The 25252-nt window shown below is 33.9% G+C and overlaps 1 protein-coding gene across 1 annotated transcript in view; it reads left to right on the forward strand.

The window, feature by feature from the left end:
* The window catches only part of KCNT2 (potassium channel, sodium activated subfamily T, member 2), a 318603-nt gene that overhangs the window by 178555 nt on the left and 114796 nt on the right, over positions 1-25252 (forward strand). Inside the window, exon 14 of the mRNA XM_012650477.1 lies at positions 19593-19701. Coding sequence (XP_012505931.1) covers positions 19593-19701 — 109 coding nt within the window. The remainder of the gene's footprint in view (positions 1-19592; positions 19702-25252) is intronic.

Below are 25252 nucleotides of genomic sequence, written 5' to 3' on the forward strand. Positions count from 1 at the left end.
TGACCTAGAGAAAATAAATATTTAATGATCACATATTGAAAGGCTGTTCTTAAGATTAGGTACAAACGTGGGTGTCCTTTCAGTATTTTTCTGGAAATCCTAAGAATTAAAGCTGGAAAAACTAAATGAAGTGAATAGCATTGAAAAGCAAGAAATAAACTTGCCATTGTCTATGTATCATCAGATTCTCTACAAGGAAAATTCAAAAAATATTTCTTTTCTCCCTAAATAACTTATCCTTGGAGGATCTCATCCATTTATATGATTTCTAAAATTAAATCTCTTCTTCGGTATCCACTATGAGCTCCAATTTTGTATCTCCAACTGCATAGTCAATATCTCCTATTAAATTTCTAACTGCTATCTCAAAAGTAAGATGTCTAAAACTAGTATTTTTTCTGATCTAAACCTTGTTTCTCCCTCATTCTTCCAAGCACTATCTACTTAGAACTAAAAGAAAAGCTGTGAGTCCTTCTTTCATCCTCTGCATCCAGTGCATGATCGTGTCCTGTTGGTTACACTCAGCCTTGTACACGGCCACAGTGCAGCCCAAGGCCATGCCATGATCCTCCCTCACTTAGGCTATTTCAATAAAGTCCATTTCCATGTTTTCCTGGGTGTTCACAAGCTGTGTCTATAAGCTCACTTCTGCTCTTCATCCCCCCCAGCACATTCGCAATAGTAACTGTCCTTCGCGTGTCACAGGTGGTGGCCACAGCTTCATACCTCCATCTCAGCCTAAACTCACTAGTTTTCTTTTTCTAGATCACAAATGGCAGCATTCTTTTACAATATTATTTTTAAAGGATTCTTTCTTGTGGATTATTTTTGGCCTATTTTCATAGTTCAAAAGCCAAATGGTAATGGAGTTTTGGTTATGTTAAGTCTTTTTTCCAGTGAGAGACATTTTTACCAATGTATTATTTTTGTCAGAAGTGGCAATTGGTACTGAAATACATGACTGAGGTAATGGCAGTGTGTTCTCCAGCTATGACTAATACAAACGTGTTTTTATAACATCTTATATTTTTTGTCAAACTCTTGTGGCACTAACAATTCTAGTAAAGCCTCTCCAAGGTTGAATATCTGATCTGAAGTCACCTGCAAAAAAATTATGCCTCCATGTTGTTGATCCCTTCATAAATTGTTTCCCCGTCGTTGCAAAACCATGATGAAAAAGGCACAGCATTATGGTAGTTCAGTTTTCAGACATGTTTTTGTAGCACAAAATTTAATCAGTTTATAATCAAGCCCATATTTCCTTTTCCACTCTACATTCCAAAAATCATTAAACACACATGCACATACATCACACCCCGCAAAACAAGCAAACAAGAAAAAATACCTACTTTAATAGGAAAAGAACTCCATTATCGAAAAGCCTCGAATGAACTTTAAAGATAAACTCTGCTCTCCAATTGATCAATTTCAGCTACAAGAAGTCTGCTGTCTGTCTCCTAGTCAGATGAGGTTACTCAGAAAATCAGTGGGAGGTGAATTCTTGTAATAGAAATCAATTAATAGCTAACTTTAGGTTGACATTCTATCCCACTGCCCACTATAAAGTCTTACGTCATCTGTGAATATTCAGTTCTCTCTGCTTCCTCATCTAGTTTTCTTTCACCTGTTGGGTCCCCTGAACATTTCCCACTTCATTTTAACAGATATAAGAAACATAAAAATTAAATTGACAAATTTTCACCTACAAGTAGGAGCAAAGAATATAAAATCAATTAGTAAATGGAATTGTGAATTATCTATGAATTTTGTTTTCCATACTTGGATTATGGTATTTCATATGTAACAGAATTTGATTATAGTTCATGCATGAAAGGAAGAACTATACATATCTCAATACTAGAGTGTTGACTGAATGAAATACTTTCTACTTCACTATTAAAACATGTCTAAAAGAATGAATCATTATACTAGAACAGTAAGAATTAGTTCTTCCAGCAATTAAAATAAACATTTTCATTATAATGAGTTAAAACTGTAAGAAAATGTATATTAGCAATATCATTGATGATATTGTAGAAACATATATCTTTGTTATAGTAGATAGTATGGCTGTCATTATAAAAGCAATATTGTTTAAAATACACACACACACATCTTAGAGAAATGATTTGACCAAAAAATTAAGGTTTTGTCTCAGCTTAGTCACCATCTATTTTTCACTAAATCACCAGACATTCCAGTGCCTCACTTCTTCCTACCCAAGAGAGAGAGTGGGAAAATATTTCCAAGCAATATAAATATTGGAAATCATCTTGGCTGTTTCTAAATAACATATGGATGTGCAGGCTTGACTTTCACCAAATGGTGAACTGTGAGTTTTTCATGTTGAATGATTTCTCATTTCCCATTTAACACCCACATAGTCATCATTTTAAACCTCATTCTTACAACCTACTTAAGAACATAATGCTTTTAATTCCTTTATTTTCAAAATATAAAATACTAAAACTTAGAACATTTTTAATTTTTTGGATGAAAATCTTATCTCTTTGATTTTTATATTATTGTGAAGATCACCAGAAACTACTTAACATGAGGCCATATTCAAAACCAGCACTATCTGCGGAGTCTTTAAATTTTTTTGTCTTTCCTCACTGTTGTTTACTTTGGAAAAAATTAAACTTACATACTCTAAAACAATTGTACTATGAAAACCTGTTTCTTCTACATTCAACAATTACTAACATTTAGCCACATTTGCTTAATCTTCTCTTTGTACACACACACGTTTTTACATGCCACGCTTCTCCTACGAGTAAGGCAATTCTGCTATGTACCCACAATGCCACGTTTAGTCCTAAGAGAGTTAACAATAATTCCATGAATCGAATTCACATTCAAATGTTACTGATTGTTCCCTAAATGTTTCTTAAATCTGTATTTTTAAATTCAGTATTAAATCAAAATTTTATTTTTACTGCATTTAATTTTTCCTTTTTTTAAGAAAATTATTGAAATAGCTTTATATTTACAGAAGCATAGTATAGACAGTACAAAGAGTTCTCATATGCCCTTCATGTCTCATAGCTTCCCCTACTATTAATGTCTTTAAATAAACATGGCCCATTTTATCAAAATGAGAAATTAACATTGTTATAGATTATTATTTTTTAAAGCATAATAGAATGTCAAGCAAGATTATTTTTTAAGTAACATATTTTCTTGGATTTTGCTTCTCCTAACAAAATGTTCATAACACCTTTGCAGCATTTAAAATTTTAATATGTGAGTCTATTAAATGGCCAAACCATCTTGTCTGTTTATTCTCTTTGACACCTGATTAAATTGGCAATGAATATTAAGTATTTTAAGCCATTTTCTTGTAGGCAGCTTACAACTTAATTAACTCAAAGAATCCTTTTGTTTTTATCCATTAATTTTCTTATAGTTATATATTTCTAAAACACGCAATTTCATTGTCTCAAAAACCAGACTAGAATATTTTTTCCTCTGTCTTTGGAAAATGCCAGGTATAATCTATTGTATCCTAGACCTATGATTTTTAGTCTGTAAAGTAGTTGCTTGATATAAATATTTTATGAAAAAGACCAGATATGTCCTCCTCTTTTGCTTTTATTTCCTTATTCATAATATTTTCTTGAGTCCTACCGTGAGCAATTTGTTGTTCTGGGTGCTAGGGATGTAACGATGAACAAGACGGACTAGCTGTCAAGTCCAATGGCAGCTTTTCTCATTTTCTTTACCACATACCCTTTAAAAACGAGTGAGACAATGAGCTTCTACATGCTTCCCAAGAGCGCCACTGCAGCTAAGCCTGTTCTTTCTAACAGAGCTTCGTTGTAAACTCACGATCCCCCTTTCCTGCCCCTGCCATCCGCCATGTGTATCACACTTGTGGTTGGAGTTACACTCTCGTCTCACTGAATATTGCTTGATGAATTTAGTCAACCTGAGAGACTACCATAGATACTTAAGGTTTTCATGGTTTAATACAATTTCCCTTTCCCAGAAGAAATTGCTTTTGCTTTGAAAAGATTTTCTTAAAGTAAAATTTTTAACCACAAAAAAATCAGTTACTAATAGTAGGAAGGCTAGAAGGTAGAGATGACATTTATTATAATGGGATATTAACTATATTATTACCTCAAATCATCCGGCATAGGAAAATCATGTTGTACACACATGCACACGCATACAAATAAATGTGTATGTGTCTGTCTGTGTACATGTCATTGTGAATTAGATTTTACTAAGATTTTGTTGGAGAAGTCATGAGAGACTAATGAAAGTATTAGATAAAGACATAAAATTTTAACTAGATAACAAAGTAAATCTAGGAGACATGATGAGTGTAGTAGAGACGACAAAAAGAACCTCATAGGAGTGATTATTTAGAAAGCTATTATAGTTGTTCAGGCGAGAAATACTGAGAGAGAAAATCAGAGCTGTGATAATGGTAATAAGGAGTGAGAACAGATTCATGAAACATTTCGTATAATTTCTGTAGACTTAATAATCAATGGCATGAACCAAAGAATGAGAAATCATTTCATCTTTGCAGCTCTCATCGTTTTTGCATATCCTCACATTTAATATGAATTCTGTTATAGCAGTTAACTAATTGGTTTATAGTTGCTTAGATGTCTAACACTAGAATGTAGTTTCTTAAGTGCTTTATATCTGCAGTGATAGCACAATGCTTAGCTCATAGCATTTTATTACTATACTATACAGAGTATAAGATTAAAAAAACTTAAAAGATCCAGTAAGAATGTTAAAACAGGTATACTGTAATTTAATAAAATAAAAATATGCCAACATGTATGAAATAGTTTGCAAATATACAAGTAATATTCCATCATGTGTGGTAACAAAGAATTCTGAAGAACCCAGAAATCTAATAAGACTCCCTGTAATTTTTTCTGAGTATTAAGTCACACATGCACAAAATGAAACTCCGAAGCCAAGATAAAAGCAACCAAGAAAGCATAGGCAGAACAATTCCCAGAGCCCACATAGGGTAGGAAGACTTTCATACTCTGACCAGACATAGTGGAGAGACCTTGGTGATCAGTAGAGCATTTGAAATCTTATAAGAAGATGGTTTGCTAGTAAGGTTGAACTATCCCTGGCATGAAAGCTACTCTAAAAATAATAGATTAGTATGAGTTTTCTCTTGATACATAACAAATTACCACTAACTTTTCAGTTTGCAGCAACATAAATTTATTGTCTCTCAGTTTCTACGGGTCAGGATTTTAGGAATGTGTTATCTGGGTCCCCTGGTCAAGGTGTCACCAGTCTGCAAGGAATATATGTAGTGGGTCCATAATCTCATTTGAGGCTTGTCATCTTCCAAGTTCACTGGTTGTTGGCGGGTTTTCGTTCCTTGCAGATGTAGAACTGAGGCCCCTGCTCCTAGAAGCTGCCCTCCCTTCTCTGCCACACGGCCTCCTCTGCAACCTGGCGGCATCCTTCTTAAGGCCAACAGCAGGAAGGCATCTGCTGCAGCTTAGAATCTCTCCCTTCTGGAAGGGCCAGTTCCTCTTTTAAGCTCAAGGCCCACCCACGATAATCTTCCTTTCTGAAAACAAAGTCAACTGACTCCCCTTTGGTACGTGTAACTTAATCACAGGCGTGCACTGCAATCATAGTCACATGCACCGCCCACACTCAGAGGGGTTATACATGGTATGTACACCAGGAGCGAAGAATCCTGGAGGCCATTTCAGAATTCTGCCACCAACAGTGCCCTGTAAAGCTTAAAACATGGGGCTTCAAAGTATCAAAATGATCCTATGAAAATGAAGAAATTTTTAAAGAAAGAAAACAAAATTTAAACATTGTAAAAGTAACATTCACATTGGCCAGTATCAAATCAAATTACCAGACAAGTCAATAAACGAGACATTCTAACTGAGAGTGATTAAGGTATTAGAGAAAGAAAACCTGCCTTGCATGAATTTACTTGTAGAAAATAAAGAAACAGGAAACACGTTTTTCCTGATTTTGTGAGGCCAGCATTATTTGATTAGGCCAAAGCCAAACAAAGACATCATGAGAGAAGAAAATTACAGACGAATACTTTTTATGAACACCCATGCAAGAATCTTCAACAAATCAATAGTAAATCAAATTCATTAATATATAGAAAGAACATATTGTGATAACGTGGAGTTCATCCCAGGCCTACACGGTCATATAACATATAAAAATTAGGTCAATTTACCATATTAATACATTAAAGGGGAAAATAAGCCATATGATCACATAAACAGATGCAGTAAGAGCATGTGAAAAAATTAATATGCATTCTTAAAAACTTGCACACACTGGAAATAGAAGAAAGCTAACATCATATTTTTATTATGTGTGTTGCTTACAGGCTGAATATTTAATTCCAATATTGAGAGCAAGTCAAAGACGTCTGCTCTTCCTACTTCTATTTACCATTATACCAAAGGTCCTAACCTATGTAATAATGCAAAATAAATAAAGGAAGAAAGAAAACACACATGTTGAAAAGGAAATAGTAAAACTGTCTCTATTTATGGACTTGCAGACTAAGTGACCTTTCTATAAAAATCATAATGAATCTATAATTAAGGAGATTAAGAGATCATAAAGCTAGTAGAGCCAATGAATCAATTAGAAAGATCAAAAAGATCTTCTTTACACAAACATAAATTTTATTTTTCTATACTTGCAATGTGAATTGTGAAGTTAAATATAACCTTTATAATTACATCAAAAATATGAAATATTTAGGGGAAAATTTAATAAAATATGTGCAAGTCTTATAAAATGAAGCTATAAACATTGCTGAGAGAAGTTTTTAAAGGACCTACATGAACTGAGAGAAATATACCATTTTCATAGGTTGGAAGACTCAGTAGTTTTAGCGGTTTAATTCTACTCAAAGTATTCTATAGATTCTATAAAAATGTCAATTAAAATCTTAGTGGGCTATTTGAAAAATTAATCTGATTTTAAAATTGATATAAAAAATAAAGAAGTTATAATAGACATAACAACTATGAAACAGAGAATCCATGTCAGAAAATCTGTAGTGTCTGGTTTAAGGCTTTACTGTAATGCTAAAATATTCAAAACAACATAGAATTATCAGCTTGACATACAAATAGATTAATGGAACAGAATACAGTCCAGAAGTGGATCAACTTACATATTTTCAATGGATTTTCAACAAAGGCGCCAAGTTAATTAACTTCAGGAGGTGTGAGTCTTCAACAGATAGCTCTGGATCAACTTCATAGTCTTTTGGAGAAAAAAAAAAAATATACCTTGAGTCTTACGTCACATTCTTGCAATCTTGGGTAGCAAATATTTCTTAGCTGGAGCACAAAAAAACACAAGCCATAAAAGAAGAAAAAAGGTAAATTTGGTTTCATCAAAATTGTACCTTCCACTCTTCACAAGACATTATTCAAAAAAAGGAAAGCCCTAGACTAGGAGGAAAATATTCACAATGAATGTATCTGAGTAAAATTCGTTTCCAGATATATATAAAGAACTCCTGCAATTCAACATTGAATCCAAACAAACCAATAAAAGTGGGTGGACACTTCACACAGGAACCGATACACAACTGACCACTAAGCACATGAAAAGACACTCAATACCACTAATCATCCATGAGCTGACAATCGCAAAGCAATACCATTTCACACACAGAATGGCGAGGATGGGCCCTCAGTGTGATGTGACTGGAGCTCTAATGCCGTCCTGAAACTTCTGTTCTCGTGGGGAAGATGGTGTTGAGCAAGGAAGCGCTTGGGTGACGGTTGAAGAAAAAAATTGCAAGCGTCAGGGAAAGCTTACGACAGGGAAACCATACAGATGTGATAGATGGGTTTCGGGGCGGAACATGTAAGGTAGAAGCAGACACAGGAATGGGTTAATTCCCTTTAGCATGTGAGTTATTCCGGAGTGTGAACACAAGAAGAAACCGAGGTGGAAAATAGTGCAGCGAGTTGACAGCAACTGAAAAAAGCATAATGTGGCTGTGGCAAAATAAAAGATAGTAGGAACCGAGGTTGGAAAACAAGGCAGGGCTGAGATTATGAAAAACTTTATAATTCATTTTAAGGATTTTGGACCTTTATCTTATGGATAAGAGAAGGTGCTGAAGAGTTTTCCAGCAGAATATCGTATTAAAATATGTGTTCTTAGAATGTCACTCTGGAGGTCATGTTTGGAATTGCTTGACGGCGAGAGTAGATGTGAGTGTGTTTTTTTGTAGAAGGTAGTAAAAGAATGCAAATGCAGAAATCCAAAGAGGAGGAGACTTCAGCTAATATGTATTTACACAGTTACTTGAATGTTTCACGAAGAAATAATATGAGCCGCACATGAAATTAAAAATAAAATACATCCAGTACAATTTTATTTATTGTAGGAATAAATGTAGAAAGAAGCAAAATATCTAGATGAGAGTGGATACATGAAATGGGGTATGTAGATAGAATTTAGTATTATCCAACTATAAATCATTATTGGAAATTATATTAAAATGAAGGATAATATAAATGAAATATGCAGGATATGAAATTCCTTAAAATGGCATAATTTTATTAATAATATTCCTGTATATAAAGTTGTAGTTCCAATTTTATAAAGAAATATGCACTATCAGGTAGATGGTGGGTCTATTGATTATGATTATTTTTAATTTATTTATAGATTTTTGCATTTTCACATTTTTCTCACAAGATCCAAATTATCAATTATAATTAATGCCATGATAAAATTTGTGAATAGTTATATCTAAGCAATGAACATGTTGTTTAACTACAACTTAGGGTTATGTTAGTGTAGACTATAATAATTTGCTTATGTGAACTGAAATATCATTTCTGTTAGTAAAAGATGATTTACATAAATTTATGAATATGTGAAATTGGCATATTGCTACATTTTATAACCCATGATCAAATCTCATTTAATATTTTTATATAGCCACTTTCATTTGTGCCAAGTTCTCATGTAGGACATCCAGCTACTCTCTATAATAAATCGTAAGGACTAAAATTGATGAATCTGATAATAGCTACTTGTTTTTGAGAATGTTAACTCAAAATCAAATAAAGCATGAAAATTAAGGCAATTTAAAAAGTGGTATCTATTTTTAATCACCAAGGAGAATGTGATTAGTGGAATTTCTAGGATAATGATGTGTGTACTTTAATTGTTTTTAATACACAATGCCAATTTGCTTTCCAGAAATGCATAACTTACCCTTGTACAAGTGGACAAGGGCATTAACTTTTACCCCTTGACTGAATGAAAAATAACAGGTGAACAATAATATTATTATTATTATAGTAATAGTAGTAGTCAACATTTATATAGTATTTACTATGTGCATGGACTATTGTTCTAAAGCACTTTTTATAGGTTAACTCAGTTCTCATCACAACCTCATGAGGTAGTATATTAGTTATCTATAGCTGCGTAATGACTCCAAAACTGTGGTATAAACAACAATGAACATTTATTATCTCACAGTTTCTGTGGGTCAGGAAACAGAGTTGTATGTTTTTGTGTATCTGTTATTTATATAATTTGTGTGTGCATTTATGTATGAAATACACCCCTGTTCACCACCCCAGATCATTCCGGTCTCATTTACAGTATACAGCCCATACAATATCCAAATTCAACATTCTATTTTCTTACTCAATCGTCCAGTACTATTGAAACACTCCCCTTCTACTTCAAGACTTCTAATGCAATGCTATGCAAAATGTGGTCCAAAGACCAGTTTTATTCCCCAGAATTTTACCAGGCTACAACATAATAAATACAGCAATTGGAAGTAAGTATTTGGCAATTTTGATAGTAGTTTGACATTGCCGTGACATTCAAGTGCATAATTGTCTCTTTGGAAACATATAGGCTGGTTTGAGTTACATCAGAATTACAGGTGAATCACAGATGGTATGAACTATATACCAGTCACGCACAGCAGAAGTGCATGTGTCTGCAGTGGGCTAATTAAAAAGAAGAGAAAAGAGGAAACTGGTCCTTCTTCATCACAAAGAGCTTGAGAAACATCCCTCTAATGCGTCATCAGCCTAGATCCCCTGTGCCTCAGCTCCCTTCTGTTTTTCCCTCTTTAAACAACCTGAACTCTGTAGTCTGCCATTTCATTCATCCAACCTCATATCAGTATACTGGTCTTCTTCGTTTTTATTTTTTTTCCATAGCTCCCGATTGAAAATAAACAAACACAAACAAATAAAATTCCATATAGATGGATCCTCATTTCCTGCTCCCTGACCGAGCACTGCTCCTAGTCCTGTTTCCATAGACTCCTGTTCTGGCAGCTCGCTGAGGCCCTTAATATTGTGGAATTTTTTTTTTCTTATCTAATCGTTCTCTTACTCTTGCAGTTAGTATTTCAAATTTATCTCATTTTCTAATTCTCAGAGATATGGAAAGTTAATACATGAAAATTTTCTCAAATTTTGCAACATATTTTCCAAATGTTATTTTATTTCACTTACCACTTCCTGCTTTTTTCCTATTGTAAGTGGAGGATCCCGTTGCCTCATACCCTGTCAGCAGCCTCCTAGTTTTTTTTTCCTCCTTATTCTCAAATCACTTTCTTTGTTAATATATTTCCATAAACACGTAAATGTCTTCCTACTTTTCCAATTTTATTTTTAAGAAAATTACCTCTGTAGACTTTCTTTACTTCTCAACTAATTTTTTCTTGATTATCCTTAAAACCTTAGTTTAAACATCATTTCCTTAGTGATTCTTTTCTTGACTGCCCCAGAGCAGGCAAGGTGTACTCTTATATCATCTTAGAGCACCTGCATTTATTTCTTTTTTAATATTTATTACAGTATTTATTTCCTACTAATAAATCACCTAGAGCTGTTTCAAAATCTCTTTGAATCAGTCACTCACAGTACTTTAATCCAGTCACAATTTTGTTTTTTTGTGATTGAAAAGGAATGAAATTGATTTCAAGGGCAAACTTGGCTACATCACCCCCAACCTTCTCTGTTACGTGATGGGTGTTTGGGGAACCTGGGTGTATTTTCTCAGTTGTCAGCTCAATTCAATGACTGCTCCAGACATCTATTCATCCGATAGCAAGTGGTAATTATTACAGAGGCTTCAGCAGAGGGAGAAACTGCTAGACTATGTTACCTACTTTAACTGCTGGTTAATCAATTTTAGAGTTGTATAGCTTTTGTAGAGTTCTTGGTTGGCAGTTTGAATTTAAATAAATAATGGATTTAGGCAGATACTTTACCTCGCTGAACATATGATTATTTATATAAAAAATGTTGAACATGACATATACATCATAGAGAGCTTTTGTAAGGTTTAATAATATATATGCATCATTTAGCATACAAGCTGAAATATTATTTGGTATTATTATATTACTAATGAGAAGCTTCAATAACCATATTTTATATTATTACAAGCTAAAAAGGAAAGAATACTTTTGGTTGGAATCTAAAGAAATTGAAGTTATGAGGACAATAATTTTTCAAAAAATATTGACTGGTATGTTTTTCTGAGAATTATAAAAGGGAGTTTTATGAAATTAAAACTGTTTTGCTCTGGGATGCAGGAAATTTGACTCGCCTTTTGAGCATTTAATTAGTCTGATTCATTAAAAAACATTATAGCATTAAAATAAGTATTGAAGCAATTAGAAAAACACAAACATGCTTTTTACACACAGTGTTATTGATGCAAAATACATCTGTTATACAGAATATTGCAAATTTCAAACTGGTTTGGATTCTACATATTTAATAAGTGTTCTTATATTTAGATCTTGTGAAACTAAATGACTTTTAAAGGTTTACTCAAATCTATTCTTAGCCATGTAGTGTTTGAATGCCTCACAGTCTTTGAATTGGCAAAATCTCTGACGAGTGCACAAGCACACACACACACACAAATTGCTTATTTTATTGATTAAAATAACAGGATCAAAATAAAACTCAATTGATTGCTAGATATTGTTCATTTTCATATAAGAAGAGACAATGTTTGTAGCAATGAACCCCACTTGTGCTTATAAAAATAACCTAATAAGCAAAGGATATGCAAAAGATTTTATAATGCAGTTTGATCAGTTGGTCTATGTAATAAACTTTTCCACATAAAATAAAAATGAACAACGTTTAATTTTTTTTAATTGACCCTGGTTTGTGTTTCTATTTAAAAGCTCTTTTCCAAAGCATATTTGATTTCTGTAAATCAAAACCCAGGACTAGATTGGTTTAGTGCATTTTCCACTGTTTACTGCTTTCCAAAGAGCTGTTACCTAGCAACTGCATGGAAGAAGCTTCTAGTACTTTAAATCATACAAGAGCTCAGAAAATCCTGTGATGCAGACTTTTAAAAAAATCTCTGACTTGGTAAAAAAATAATTATCAATTTTATTTTTTAGAGTAAAAGGGACTTGAAAATAGCTTTGATTCATATCTATCAACAAATTAGTATCTTAATTGTAATTGTTTATTTTAAAAGCTTTTAAATTGAAAATGATAAAGATAACAACAACAAAGAAACCAAGACTCTCACATAACACTACTATTTTAGAAGTTATATCCTTGTAGAACTCTTTGCCAACCTATTAACAGTTTGATGCTCATCCTTACGTACTATTTTCTGTGTTACTCAGACATGCATACTGGTATACACGTGAGCATTCGTGCAGAATTTAGCATCTTTACAAAAATTATATAACAGTAGAATTATTTTTTTTGCCAAGTATATTTTTAAAGTATATTATTGGCATTGTTTCAAGATAGTTTACTGAAATCTACGTTTTTATTTCTAATAATGCTTGATTGTGATGATACATAATACTTGTTTAGAATTCTGATTAGCATTTCATAATATACTCATTGTGGACTTTTTCCCTCAGAAAACTCTATGAGGTGTATTCTATTGTTATTCACATCTTAGAGATAAGGCCAGGGGTTCAGAGGGATCAAGAAACTCGCATGTGGCTCGGCACCCTCAGTGGTGACGCGCTTGACCTCCTGTGCTCTTGTGCTTTATCCATGAGCAAGAGAGGGGAACGAATTAAATCAAAACAAATAGAAACTTCCAACAGATGAGAAGAAAATACAAGATAAAATGCATATTATTTTGAAATAGGAAATACTGTCTTCAACAAGGGAGGGAAGTTAGAAGCCCTAAGGAAAACAATGGACAGATCTGATATTTGATAAGGAGTTATCTTTGTTTGCATAACCAACCTGGGCTTTTGTGACATATATTCTCACCAGCAAAAGGAAAGAGTTTAGGGAAAGTTGTTTTGTGTATAAAAAACAATTGGAAAGTTGCACATTTCTGCACATATCCTATCAGACAAACCCTAGTCACATGGCCATATCTGTCAGGAGGGAAGCTGGGAAATATATTTCAACCAGAGTACCCACACATCCAGCCAAAATGTAGAAGTGGGTTGAGGGGAAGTAAGAGCCTCTGCTACTAACAGGAAATAGGAAGGAATAGTCACTATGGGAGACAGTATTTCCAGCCACAGTTCAAGCCTTTGTCCACTCAAGTATCCATGATACGACACTCATTTATTTTCTACAAAGTATACTTAAACATCCCACCAAGCGCTGCATCCAGCTCAAAGTCCAGGATATCTGGATAATACAAAGTCAGATCTAGATGTGTCTTCTAACAACTTGGCAACATACCCACAAATAAATTTGCTAGTTTTTCCCACTACCACCCGCCATCTGGATATACAATGTTATAACATGATAGCTGTAATAAAATAATGGTTTTTAGAAAAGAGAAAAAAAGATGCATAACACTCATTAGCCCATAGTATATCTGTGGCACGTGAACTGAGAAACCTCCAGTGCAGTATGGTAAATCCCATGATTAAACCCAATTTTGCTCTTGGAGAGTAACCATATATATACATGGCCCCTTGTTCACTATTCTCTGTGGCCACCCCTGCAGTTGAAATTGGAGTGGATTTCTTCCAGTCCTTTCCATGTGTCAGTAACTGTGCTCAAAATTCTTTTCTAGAAACTTATTTAAACTTCCCTTATTTACTGGCTTTTGTTGCCTTGCTCCTGTCTTCTTCTTGGTTATAATGATGGCTACCTTGGCATCATCTGAAACAAGTTTGGGTGGGAAGGCAGCACGGGACATTAATCTGATCCTCCACAGATATGGCTTCATTGGTGTGGCTGAGAAGTCTTAATTGGAAGCTTCTGACAAAGGCTTTGTAAGGGAGTGTTACCTCCTGCTGTTTAAGGTACAGTTCACTTTTTCAACTCTGCAAGTGTCCAGATCCCTGGATTCTTGATTAGATTTTTGATTACAAGCAAACAATGTCCTACTTAACAGAGTTCTAGTCCCTTCTCTCTCGGCTTGCAAAGTGATCAGTTCTTACCTTAGATCATGTCTCTGCGTATAGCTGACTGGAATCAGCAAGGCACCGTCCACACACACTAGTATTCTTGCCCTTCCAAACGTCTCTTCCAGACATGTCTCTATAGACAGGTGGTTTCTGCATACAGAGGGGACAATGGATGGTAGGGGAAAATAGCAATTTCTTTTATGGGTATACTTCTACATTATGCACTTTTGTAATACTTAAATTTTATATGACTTTGTGTTTTATTTTTAATTAGAAAATTATTTGATAAAAATTGGTAGTTTATGACTTAAAATGTCTGAAAAGGGAAATATAAGTATCTGATAATCCTGAAAAAGTGCTTAGTCTCCTAGCTTGCTGTCACTCTCCCCAACATTTCTTGGTCATGATACTTGATGATATTGATAGCTATGAAAATGGTTCTTTCAATCCCCTACACTCGTGTTTCTATAATTTCCCTCCTTTCAGTATTCTTGCCAAGCATCCCATCTCAGCAGCTACTTCCAGATCGTGTCATGGCTCATGTTATTGCCAGTAAATGTGACCCCTCTGCCATCCCCAATCCTAGAGCCTCCCTCTGACCACCACTCCTGTCTTTCTGGTTCGTACACTCTAACACAGACCCTCAACTGTGTGATGACACGGGACCTACGACTCCTTTCTCCCACAACATTTTCACTATCGTTCACCCACAGGTCCTGTCTCCCCTTCTTAGCCTGTTTGCATGTCACAGCACATCATCATAATCCTTACCGTCAATTTATTCTCAGTTGCTTGACCCTTTCTCCATTAGTTTTACTTGTATGTCAAAAGTCAACCCTAGTTAAATATAATTCTCTGGGTTTTTGGTGTTAACTGCCATGCATTTGAATGTGGCTAAAGGAAACAAAACAAACGAGGAAGAGACTACCTGCAACTTTCCAACTCCAAACTCCTCCCTAATCATCATTTCTACCTGTTTCACTAAAAAAAAAACCATAGGAAGAAAAACAAAACTTCTATAAACTTCCACCAACACATCTACCCACCAACCTGCATTTATACCCATATGTTCTGCCTTCTCTCCTGTTATTACAGATGAGCAATTCTAGCAGCAATATGGCTGAGAAGGGGCACGGAAAAGGCGGTACATCATGCTAGTAAGATCACTCAAATTGTGATTGTCTATGAATCACATTTAAGGAATTTGAAATATATCCTGTATGTTTTAGGATTTATGGAAGGTCATTAATTCACTTGGCAGATCAAACAGGACTGTCCTCTAGAACTATTGGTGATGATGGAAATATCTGTATCTACACTGTCCAGTACTGTAGCCAGTAGCCACAAGTGTTATTGAGCTCTTAAAATGTGGCTAGTATGATGGAGATACTGTATTTTGTATACTGTATTTTGTTATTTGTATTTAGTTTTCTTTCATTTAAATTTAAACAGCTACATGTGGCTACTGTATTGGACATCTTAGTTTTAGAAGTGTAATTGGTTGTCAAAGTCAAAATAAAATACAGAGACCAATCTCTAATTTAAACGTTTTATTTGGGAATCACAGAATCACGGGGCATACGTGCAGATCGTAGTGATCTTTGCTATTTCCAGAGAACAAAGAGAAGTTTAGCGGTTTTATTAAAAAGATAAATGTTCTGCTTTGTTTTGAAAGAAAGCTCATTGGCACTACAGAAGCTTTGGGGAGCTGGCAAGCCCTGGTTGGAGAGGGATGGTGGTAGGTTAAACCGGTCTTAAAGTCATGGCAGGTCTTTTTAGCGGCTACTAGTAAAACTGGTCTTAGGGTCAGAGCAGGCCATTTTAGTAGCTGGCTTTGGGAAAATTAAACTCTTGGAGCAGGTGCCACGTGCTCCGAGTGCTTTTTAGCCCTGGCTCCTCGACTCCGATTTAGTTGGGTATGACAAGAGTGACCCAATTCATATAATCAACTTTCATGAAGTGGAATGCTGAAGAGTTGGAAGACATGAAGACCAGTTAGGAAGGAAGCTGTTGCATTAGCTTAGGTGAGAGTATCAGAGTTGGAATAACAGTCCACAGCCTCTTGGCTGGCTGGAATTCCAAAATCCTGAACACTCTGAAAGGGTTTTTTATTCTTCTTGGTGAGAAAATATCAACTAACCTGAAATTAATTGGTAGATGATACATATTACCTTTCTAAAATCTGAATTTTTTTAAATTCTGAAATCTGATATCTGACCCTTAAGAATTAATGGATAAGGATTGGAAATCTGTAGTAAGTTGTGAGAATGGAAATGGGGAAAAAGAGAGAGAGAGCACTTTAGTAGTATAATCAATAAATTTTGGCTGTCATACGGTATTGAGAAATGAGGGAGCATGAAAAAATATTTTCAATTTTTTAATTCAGGTTAAGGGTTAGTGGTTAGTATTAAAAAATGTCCCAAGAGGAAGGATGGATTTGGACCTGAGAGGAGAGGTCTAGAGATATAATCAGTTCCATTTTGCAGGTTAAGTTTTAGCTCTCTGTAACATATGCTAATGAAGATTATTATCCAATTGAATATTCTATCATATCCCTTTCTCTGTGTATACCATTCATAGAGATTAAATAGATTTTTTTAATGAGAACATACTGATTTTACTTTTTATCTAACAAAAACTTTCATGATAATTATATTAATATATTAACTTATTTATCTAAGACAGTAGTTTTCATTGTATCTGATCCAATACCCCCTTTTTACAATAAAATTTTGCAACACTTCCTTTACTATTTCGGAATGAAATTCAGGATAAATGTAACTATCTATACACATAAATTTTTAATAATTAATATATCCTAATTATAATATGAAGGAGAAACAGAAGGGAAATAATAACGAAGAAGCAAGTTTTTCATTAGGGAATGCTTAGGGATGAACACGCAAGAAAACACAGTGGAAAAAGATGCTTTCACCAATGACTACATGATATCCACAGATGATGACTGACAGTGATAATATATAGTAATCAAATGTCTTAAATTTATATTAATGACTCACATACAATGCTAAACGTAAAGTTAATTTTCTCTTAATTTACAAAGCAGTTGCATCCCTAGATAATTCAGTATACACTAAAGCAGCGCAAAATGCACTTTGTCTTTCTGTGTAAAATTGCCACCATTAGTGGTAGTCTATAAACTTTTAGGTCAAAGGGCTGATGGACACTGGAAACTTTTAACTCACATAGAAAAATGCATATGCAAATACAAAAATGATTACCTGAAGTTTATCAGTCTTTTTCTTCCTTCCGGTTCCCCCTGATTAGTATAGTTCTTGAAAAATCAGCTAGTGCAACACAATCTTCCTGCAGCCGTCCTCCTGCAAACTCAGATGTGCACGTTGACTGAGGAAAAGGGAAGGGAAGAGGAATTTTTTTTTTTTTACTTTTTTAACTACTGAAGGAAAATAAGATAGGTATTTTGAATGTATCACACGTGCACTACATTTTCTCACATTCCCTTACAGAAGGAAATACGGTTTGTGCAAGGGAAAGTTAATAATTGCATGCAGCATTGCTGCATGGTAATCACACCTTCCAATTTTTCTGTTGCAGTGGGGATTTTTAAAATTCTATCTTATGTCATAATAAATGTATATATTTTTCTCAGATCATATGTTTCAATTTTTAATTTGAAATTTATGGGTCCCCTGCGTATTGCTATCATATGATTCTAAAGTAATAACATCTTGCATTTAGCAGTTTTGTTACTCTACTTTCACAGAATGGGCATACACACTCAAAAATTATTTTGAAATATATTGAAGTGGTGTTTTAAAGACACTGTTCTTTCGCAAATCTTCTTAGATTTTTCCTCATTCAAATTTGGATTTAGAATCTGCTTACCTCTCCTGTGAAACATTAAATATCATGAATATATTTTTTAAATTTTCTTTAAAGGTCATTATATATTGACAAGCAAAAAGAAAGGTTTATTATTAGGAGGGCCTTGTTATTTTTGAGAGTAAATACGAAGATATAACCATACTATATATTTCTTCCACAATATGTGAAACAGGGGGAAAAAAAAGGAAATGAAAGCAAAAGGAAAAGTAGTGAGCTTTTTCATGTGCTAAAATAGGAGAGGACTAAGGTCAATATTTGCCAGACTGAAGCATTTGCTAAACCATCTTCCAAGTAACCTTTTCTTGTTTCTTCATAAATTGTATGATGCCTGTGTTCATTTTATAGATCTGGCTCACTGACAAATTCAATCTTCTATTTCTTAATTCAGTTAAAAATGCTATTTTCTGCCTAAAAATATGTATTTTCTTAGAATTTTAAACATCGTCTTTATTTTGAACACCAGCTATAATTGTTTGCTTGGATAGAGAGGTTTTGTTTTGTTTTTTCCAAAATAAAAATATTTGCTCACTTCTGTATAAATGACTGTGTGGAAGATAGACTACCTGGCATGTGAGCCGTCACTCCTGTGCGCTGGTAACGCACTCGGCCTGAGTGGCGTCGTTCTGGAGGTGTGGCCTGTGCCCTCCCACGTGCTGTCACCGCCAGCGCTGTTGTTGTTTTACGTCGTCGCACTTGAGTTGCCACGTGCTATCTTTTCTGGCTGAACCCTGTCATCTTTTGAGTTTATGATCTTAGGTCTTGAGGTTAAGGTATAATTTCAATTTCAATTTGTTTTAGCATTGATGTTTATTGATTGATATTACAGTTTTTTTCATAGTTTAAAACCTGTTACTTCTATGCTAGGCCCATGTTGTTGACTACATCTTTTAATAATTACTTTCTGAGATTTATGCTGTCATTATGACTTCGATAAATTAATACTGCTTTAAATCAAAACTGTTATATTTCATACCATAGAATGATCAGAATTAAAGGAGACTTTATAGAGTATTTGATACATTTTTCAGATTGTACTCAAACCTGCATACGACTCAACCTCCTTGTAAAGATGAGGCATAGGAAGATTAAGCATTTACCAAAAGTTGCCAACTTTGTTAAGACAGAATTAGGGCTAGACCCCTAGCCCCAATCACTTAACCCGTACTCTAATACTTTTTCTTAGGAAACATACTTCGTGGGGATAAAATTGCACATGCAAAAACATCTCTTAAACAAGTATATTTATATCGAGACTTTCACAATTTTATTCATTGTTTTAGTTTTCATATTTAAAAATATTATTCTCCCAAGGTAAATTATTCTAATTTACCTATTTTATTTCAAACAGATCATGTTGTCTGTGAAGAAGAGTTTAAATACGCCATGTTAGCTTTAAACTGTATCTGCCCAGCAACATCTACTCTTATTACACTACTGGTTCATACCTCTAGAGGGCAGTAAGTATATTTTTTCTTTAAGATAATGTATTTTAAATTATATAAAAAAAAATTTAAGTGCAGTTATGTGATTTAGAAGTATAGCAAGCCAAGGTATACAGCGAGATATGTACCTATATTTGTATTTGTTTCAGTTATCTTCATCTGATAGATAGATGCAGACATGTTAAGGAGTCCAAAACATACAGAAAATTGACGGTGATTTGCTGTCTTTTCTTAGTAATCTTGAGATAATTTGTTGCATCCTAAATTCTAAGTGTCTGCATCATTTGTTAAGCCTAAGGTTAGGGCATGATTTCTATTTTCAAGGTTAATACGTATGCAGCAAATGAAAAGAAATCCTTTAAAACAAGAATTCTGACAGTCATTAGTATAAGATCTTAAAGCCATTTTTTTCTGTTCCTGAGGTAAGTTTTTATCTTAAAGCTTTATGTACATAACTGGTCTCAAAATTACGATTTTATAATTATTATGGAAGAATAACAAAGTACTTTTATAAAATTAGTTAATGCAATATAAGCACTTTTTTATATGCATTTCAAGGTAGATGGGAGAAAGTTATATCATCAGAACCTTTTTTTTGTTCTTATTTGTTTATTTTGAAAGAGGTTCATGAAATACAGAAGTTGTTTTTGACTTGGATAATCAAAGAAAATATAAGCAGTGAACATAATCATTGTTCTTATTTAAAGAGACAAAAATGTACTGTGTTTCATATCTTTTCATATTTCAGACTTGATATTGCAGATGAAATGTTGATTTTCTAAGTACATTCCGCTGTGTGCTAGTGGTTATGATTATTTAAATTCTGTAAGTGAATTGATAGGTTTTTAAGTGATGCGCCAAGCCCAGTAAACCCAGAAAAAGGAAATTATTTTTTGAGATTTAATTCTATATGGAATAAGTTGCTAATTTAGAAATCATGAATGCCCAATGGTGTTTTAAAGTAGATTTTTACTGCCTTACCTCTACTTGCCTAATTGGGACAGTAAGAGTTTCCCAGGAGCAATTTTATCAGAGTTCTGAATAGAAATATTTTTATTCTGTACATTTGTAAGCCTTCAATCTGTGCAAAAGAAAGGATTAACAGAACTATGAAGTAAATTGTTTTTTCTTTGTAGAAGGTACTCAGTGTTTTGTTGCAATTAAAGTAATACAAAATTATTTTAATACCAATTAATCAAACATTCACAGAACTCATCCCATATGTTCATTATTTTGCTATACCATCTTTGTACAGAATCATACACTATGATGCTGAGTATCTACTCCAACTTCATTGTTGCACACACAAATGTTAAAATAAGATCCAGCGACACTGTTTAACATAGCTCATTTGTCATAGACTGAAATTAAATTACACTGTACAACTCCTAGTAAATATTATTTATTGACACACATATTGCCCAGTGAAAAAAAATTGTACTTGACATAAGTTAAAAAAGAATTTCAGTGGTCCTTAGAATAAGATTTTTCTAAATATACTCCAATGAAGTTTGCCTTATTAAAAAAGAAAGTAATGTTTTTGTAGACATTGTTATTATATAACTAAGGATTTTCTATAAATAAGATTGACCTGCAAATTTATTTCACAGCTGTGTCACAGTAAATGCTGTACCCCAACATTAGTTTTTATAGCAGCTTTATTGAAATTTAATTCACGTACTATACAATTTACCCATTTAAAGTATACAATTCAATATACTAAAAATACATTCATAGAACTTTTCAACTATCCCCACTATCTGATGCCAGAACCCCAGAAGGAAACTCTCTACCCTTTAGCAGTCACCCAGCATTTCTCTCGAATCTTTCAGCCCTAGGCAACCACTAAACTACGTCTGTTTGTATAGATTTGCCTATTCTGGCTATTTCATATAAATGGAATCATACAATATGTGTCATTTGTTTGTGTTTGGGTCTTTTACTTGGCATAATGCTTTTAAGGTTCATCCATATTATAGTATGTATCAGTACTTCATTCTTTTTTACAACGGAGTAATATTCCATTGCATGGAGATATATATAAAACATTTTATTTTTCTATACATCAGCTGATATGTATTTGTTTTTTTCTTAAACATCGTGAATGATGCTGCTGTTAACATTTGTATTAACTGTTTTGTGTGGACACGGGCTTTCATTTCTCTTGGGTCTATATCTAGGAGTCGAATTGCCAGGTCATACGGTCTTTCTGTTTAGCTTGTTTTAGGAACCATCAGAGTGTTCCTAACAGGCAGCAACATTCTGATTCCCACCAGCAGTGCATCAGGGTTCTCCTTTCTTCACATCCTCAGCACAGTGATTATCGGCCTTTTTGGTGATAACCGTCCTATGGGTGTGAGGTGGTATCTCAATGTGGCTTTGATTTGCATTTCACTGATGGCTGATAATATTGAGCATTATTTCATGTGTTTACTGGCTGATCATATATCCTCTTTGAAGAAAAACCTACTCAAATCTTTTGCCCATTTTTAATTGTTTTTTATCTTTGACTATTGAGTTGTAAGAGCTCTTTGCATATTCTAGATGGAAGAACCTTCCCAGATATATACCACCGTCACTTGAATACAAATAATCATCCAAACAGGACATAATTTAACATTTTAAAAATATTTTATTAGAATATTGACTAAAGTAATTTGTACTAAATCCTCAACATTATGCATTAATTAATATTTTATAATTTTATTTTTACTTGGTAAATAATTGTACATATTCATAGGTACGTGTGGTGTTTTGATACATATATTGATAATTATAGTGATCAGAACAGGGTAATTAGCATATTCATCATAATGCATTCATTTAATATATAGTCAAGATTCTTTTATTAACAGAATGTTCATAACTTTGCCTTTGAACATCAGCAAAAATTAAAGAGCTCCAATATATTAATTTAATAAGAAGAGAACAAAGTTGTGAGTTGAATTAAGTAGTATAATGAGAAAAAAATGTTGACTAATCTAGGAATTGCCTTATGGAAGCATTATCAAACCACTAATTGAGAAAAATGCTATACAGTAATACCCAAATTTCCTGATTTGGAAAGGAATGAACATAATATTAACAGTTGGCTTTTTAATTTAATAAGGTCCCATTTATTTATTTTTGTGGCTGCTGGGATTGCTTTGGGAGTCTTCTTCATAAATTCTTTGCCTAGGCCAATTTCTGAAAGAGTCTTCCCTGCATTTTCTTCTAGGATTCTTAAGGTTTCCTGCCTTAGGTTTAAGTCTGTTATCCATCTAGAACTGATTTTGTAAGAAGTGAGAGGTGGGGATCCAGTTTCAATCTTCTGCATGTAGCTATCCAGTTTTCCCAGCACGATTTATTGATGGACTCACTAATTACCAAATCCAACTACCATTGAGCCAATTACATGCTCCATTTAATTCTTAATAATTTTATATGACAAATTGAAATAATTTTTATTTAATACATTCCTTTATTCATTTATTTAGCAATTATTTATTGAATATTTACTCAGTGGCAGAACCGTTCTAGATGTGGTGGATACAGCAAGGCCACCAACAGAAAAATTCCTGCTCTCAGAGAACTTTTATTCTAATTGGAGAGACAATCAACAAAAATAAATAACTAAAAATATATATAATATTTAGAAAGGCCGTAGTGCTATGGAGAAAAATAAGCAGGGAAGGACAATGGAGAGTATAAGGATGTAGCAGCAGGTCCGGTTTAAATGATGTAGTCATGGAGGACCTCATCAGGGAGTTGGTATTGGATCAGTGACCTAAGCAAGTTAAGGTAGTGACTATGCAGCTATCTGAGACAGGAGTTTTCTAGGAAGAAAGAAAAGCAAGGACTTTGAGATGCAAGAACATCTGATGATTCGAGAAACAGAAAGCAGGCCAGGGTAGCTAGAGCAAAGGGAAGGTAGGAAAAGGTAGTAAAAGGTTAGATCTGAAAGGAAGCAGGGGGCCAAGTCATGTACAATCTTCTAGACCATTATGAGGATGTTGGCGTTCACTCCAAGATGAGAAATCACTGGGAGGTTCAGAACAGAAAAGGGATAGGACTTGACTGGTAAGAGGAGCAAACACCTTGGTCAACTTTTTTAGTTGAGTAAAAGTTGAGTTAGCAACCTTTTTAGTTGAGCAAAAGTAGGAGACCAATTAAAAGACTGAGAATAATCCAATCCAGAGGATTTAATATCTTGAACAAGGGTGATAGTGTGAAAGTGCTGAACAGTGCTGAGATTCTAGATATATTTTTGAAAGTATTATCAAGATTTATTGATGATTGGGTGTAGATTGGAACAGAAACAATCTAGGATGACTAGAAATTTTTGGCCTGAGCAACCGGCAGAATATAATTGTGATTTACCGCAATACAGAAGATTACAGACAATGGGGATTTTTACTGTGGACATGTTAAGTTTAAGATACTTATTGGACTCCCAAGTTTTGTCCAGTATGTGGTCTGGAAGTGAAGAAAAAGTCTTCACTGAGGATGTAAATAAAGGTGTAAATTTGGCTGGCATCAGCATATAAACACCATTTAAAGCCACAAAACTGGATGAAGTCAGCTCACAAGATTATTTTGAGAATTACACAGCCAAGCTCGATTGTAGTTGTTGATCTTTAGTTCTCTCCTTGGCTCTATTATGCTCTATCAGTCAGATTCCATACAAATGAAAATCAGTCTTTCAATCTGATGTCAAATTTGACCGTTTGAGATTGGCAAGAGGGATGCTTTAAAGACAAAACAGGAGACCCCAAACCAAATGTTGTATTTCTGATGGAGAGAAACAAGTCCCACACCTTGTACACATGTATTTTGTATCCATATCAGAGTATTTCTAGGCCTATACCAAACTATGACAATTATCATAGAATATATAATAGAATAATATAGAATATATAATAGAATAATAAACTATAATAGAATATATGTTCATAACTTTATTTATGTATTTGAAACAATGACATTAATGAGCAAATAGATACCAGAATGCTCCCACACAGTAAACAGTGACACCATATATCCTCACGGTCACCAGTGTTTTGATTTATAGTTTTGAGTATTACAGAAATTAGGATATAATAAATTTAGAAAAAGATGACTCAAATATCTACAGTGTTGAAACTTTTTATTGTCAAGTGATATAGTATTCAGACATAAGATTTTTATAGAAGAGAGCCAAACTGAATTATAGTAAATATAAACCACTCTTATCTCCTTAAAAGATGTATGTTTTTAGTGACCATGTGAAAGTTTTTGTAGAAGAAATTAATTATATGAAGAATTTAAAATTTTTAAGTTACCTTAAATGAAATGAAATTATTTGAAAATGGAGTAGGAGACCAAGATTAAACAGATAGGTATTAGAGAAAATACTGATTAAGTTATATAACTGTAAGCAAATAATAGCTGCTAGTAGATTTAGATAATGATGACACATTAGTACAAAAATATGTTGAAGGCCGGGCGCGGTGGCTCATACCTGTAATCCTAGCACTCTGGGAGGCCGAGGCAGGTGGATCGCTCAAGGTCAGGAGTTCGAGACCAGCCTGAGCAAGAGCGAGACCCC

The sequence above is a fragment of the Propithecus coquereli genome, unplaced genomic scaffold, assembly GCF_000956105.1.
Source record: "Propithecus coquereli isolate 6110/MARCELLA unplaced genomic scaffold, Pcoq_1.0 Scaffold328, whole genome shotgun sequence".
NCBI classification, from domain to species: Eukaryota; Metazoa; Chordata; class Mammalia; order Primates; family Indriidae; genus Propithecus; species Propithecus coquereli.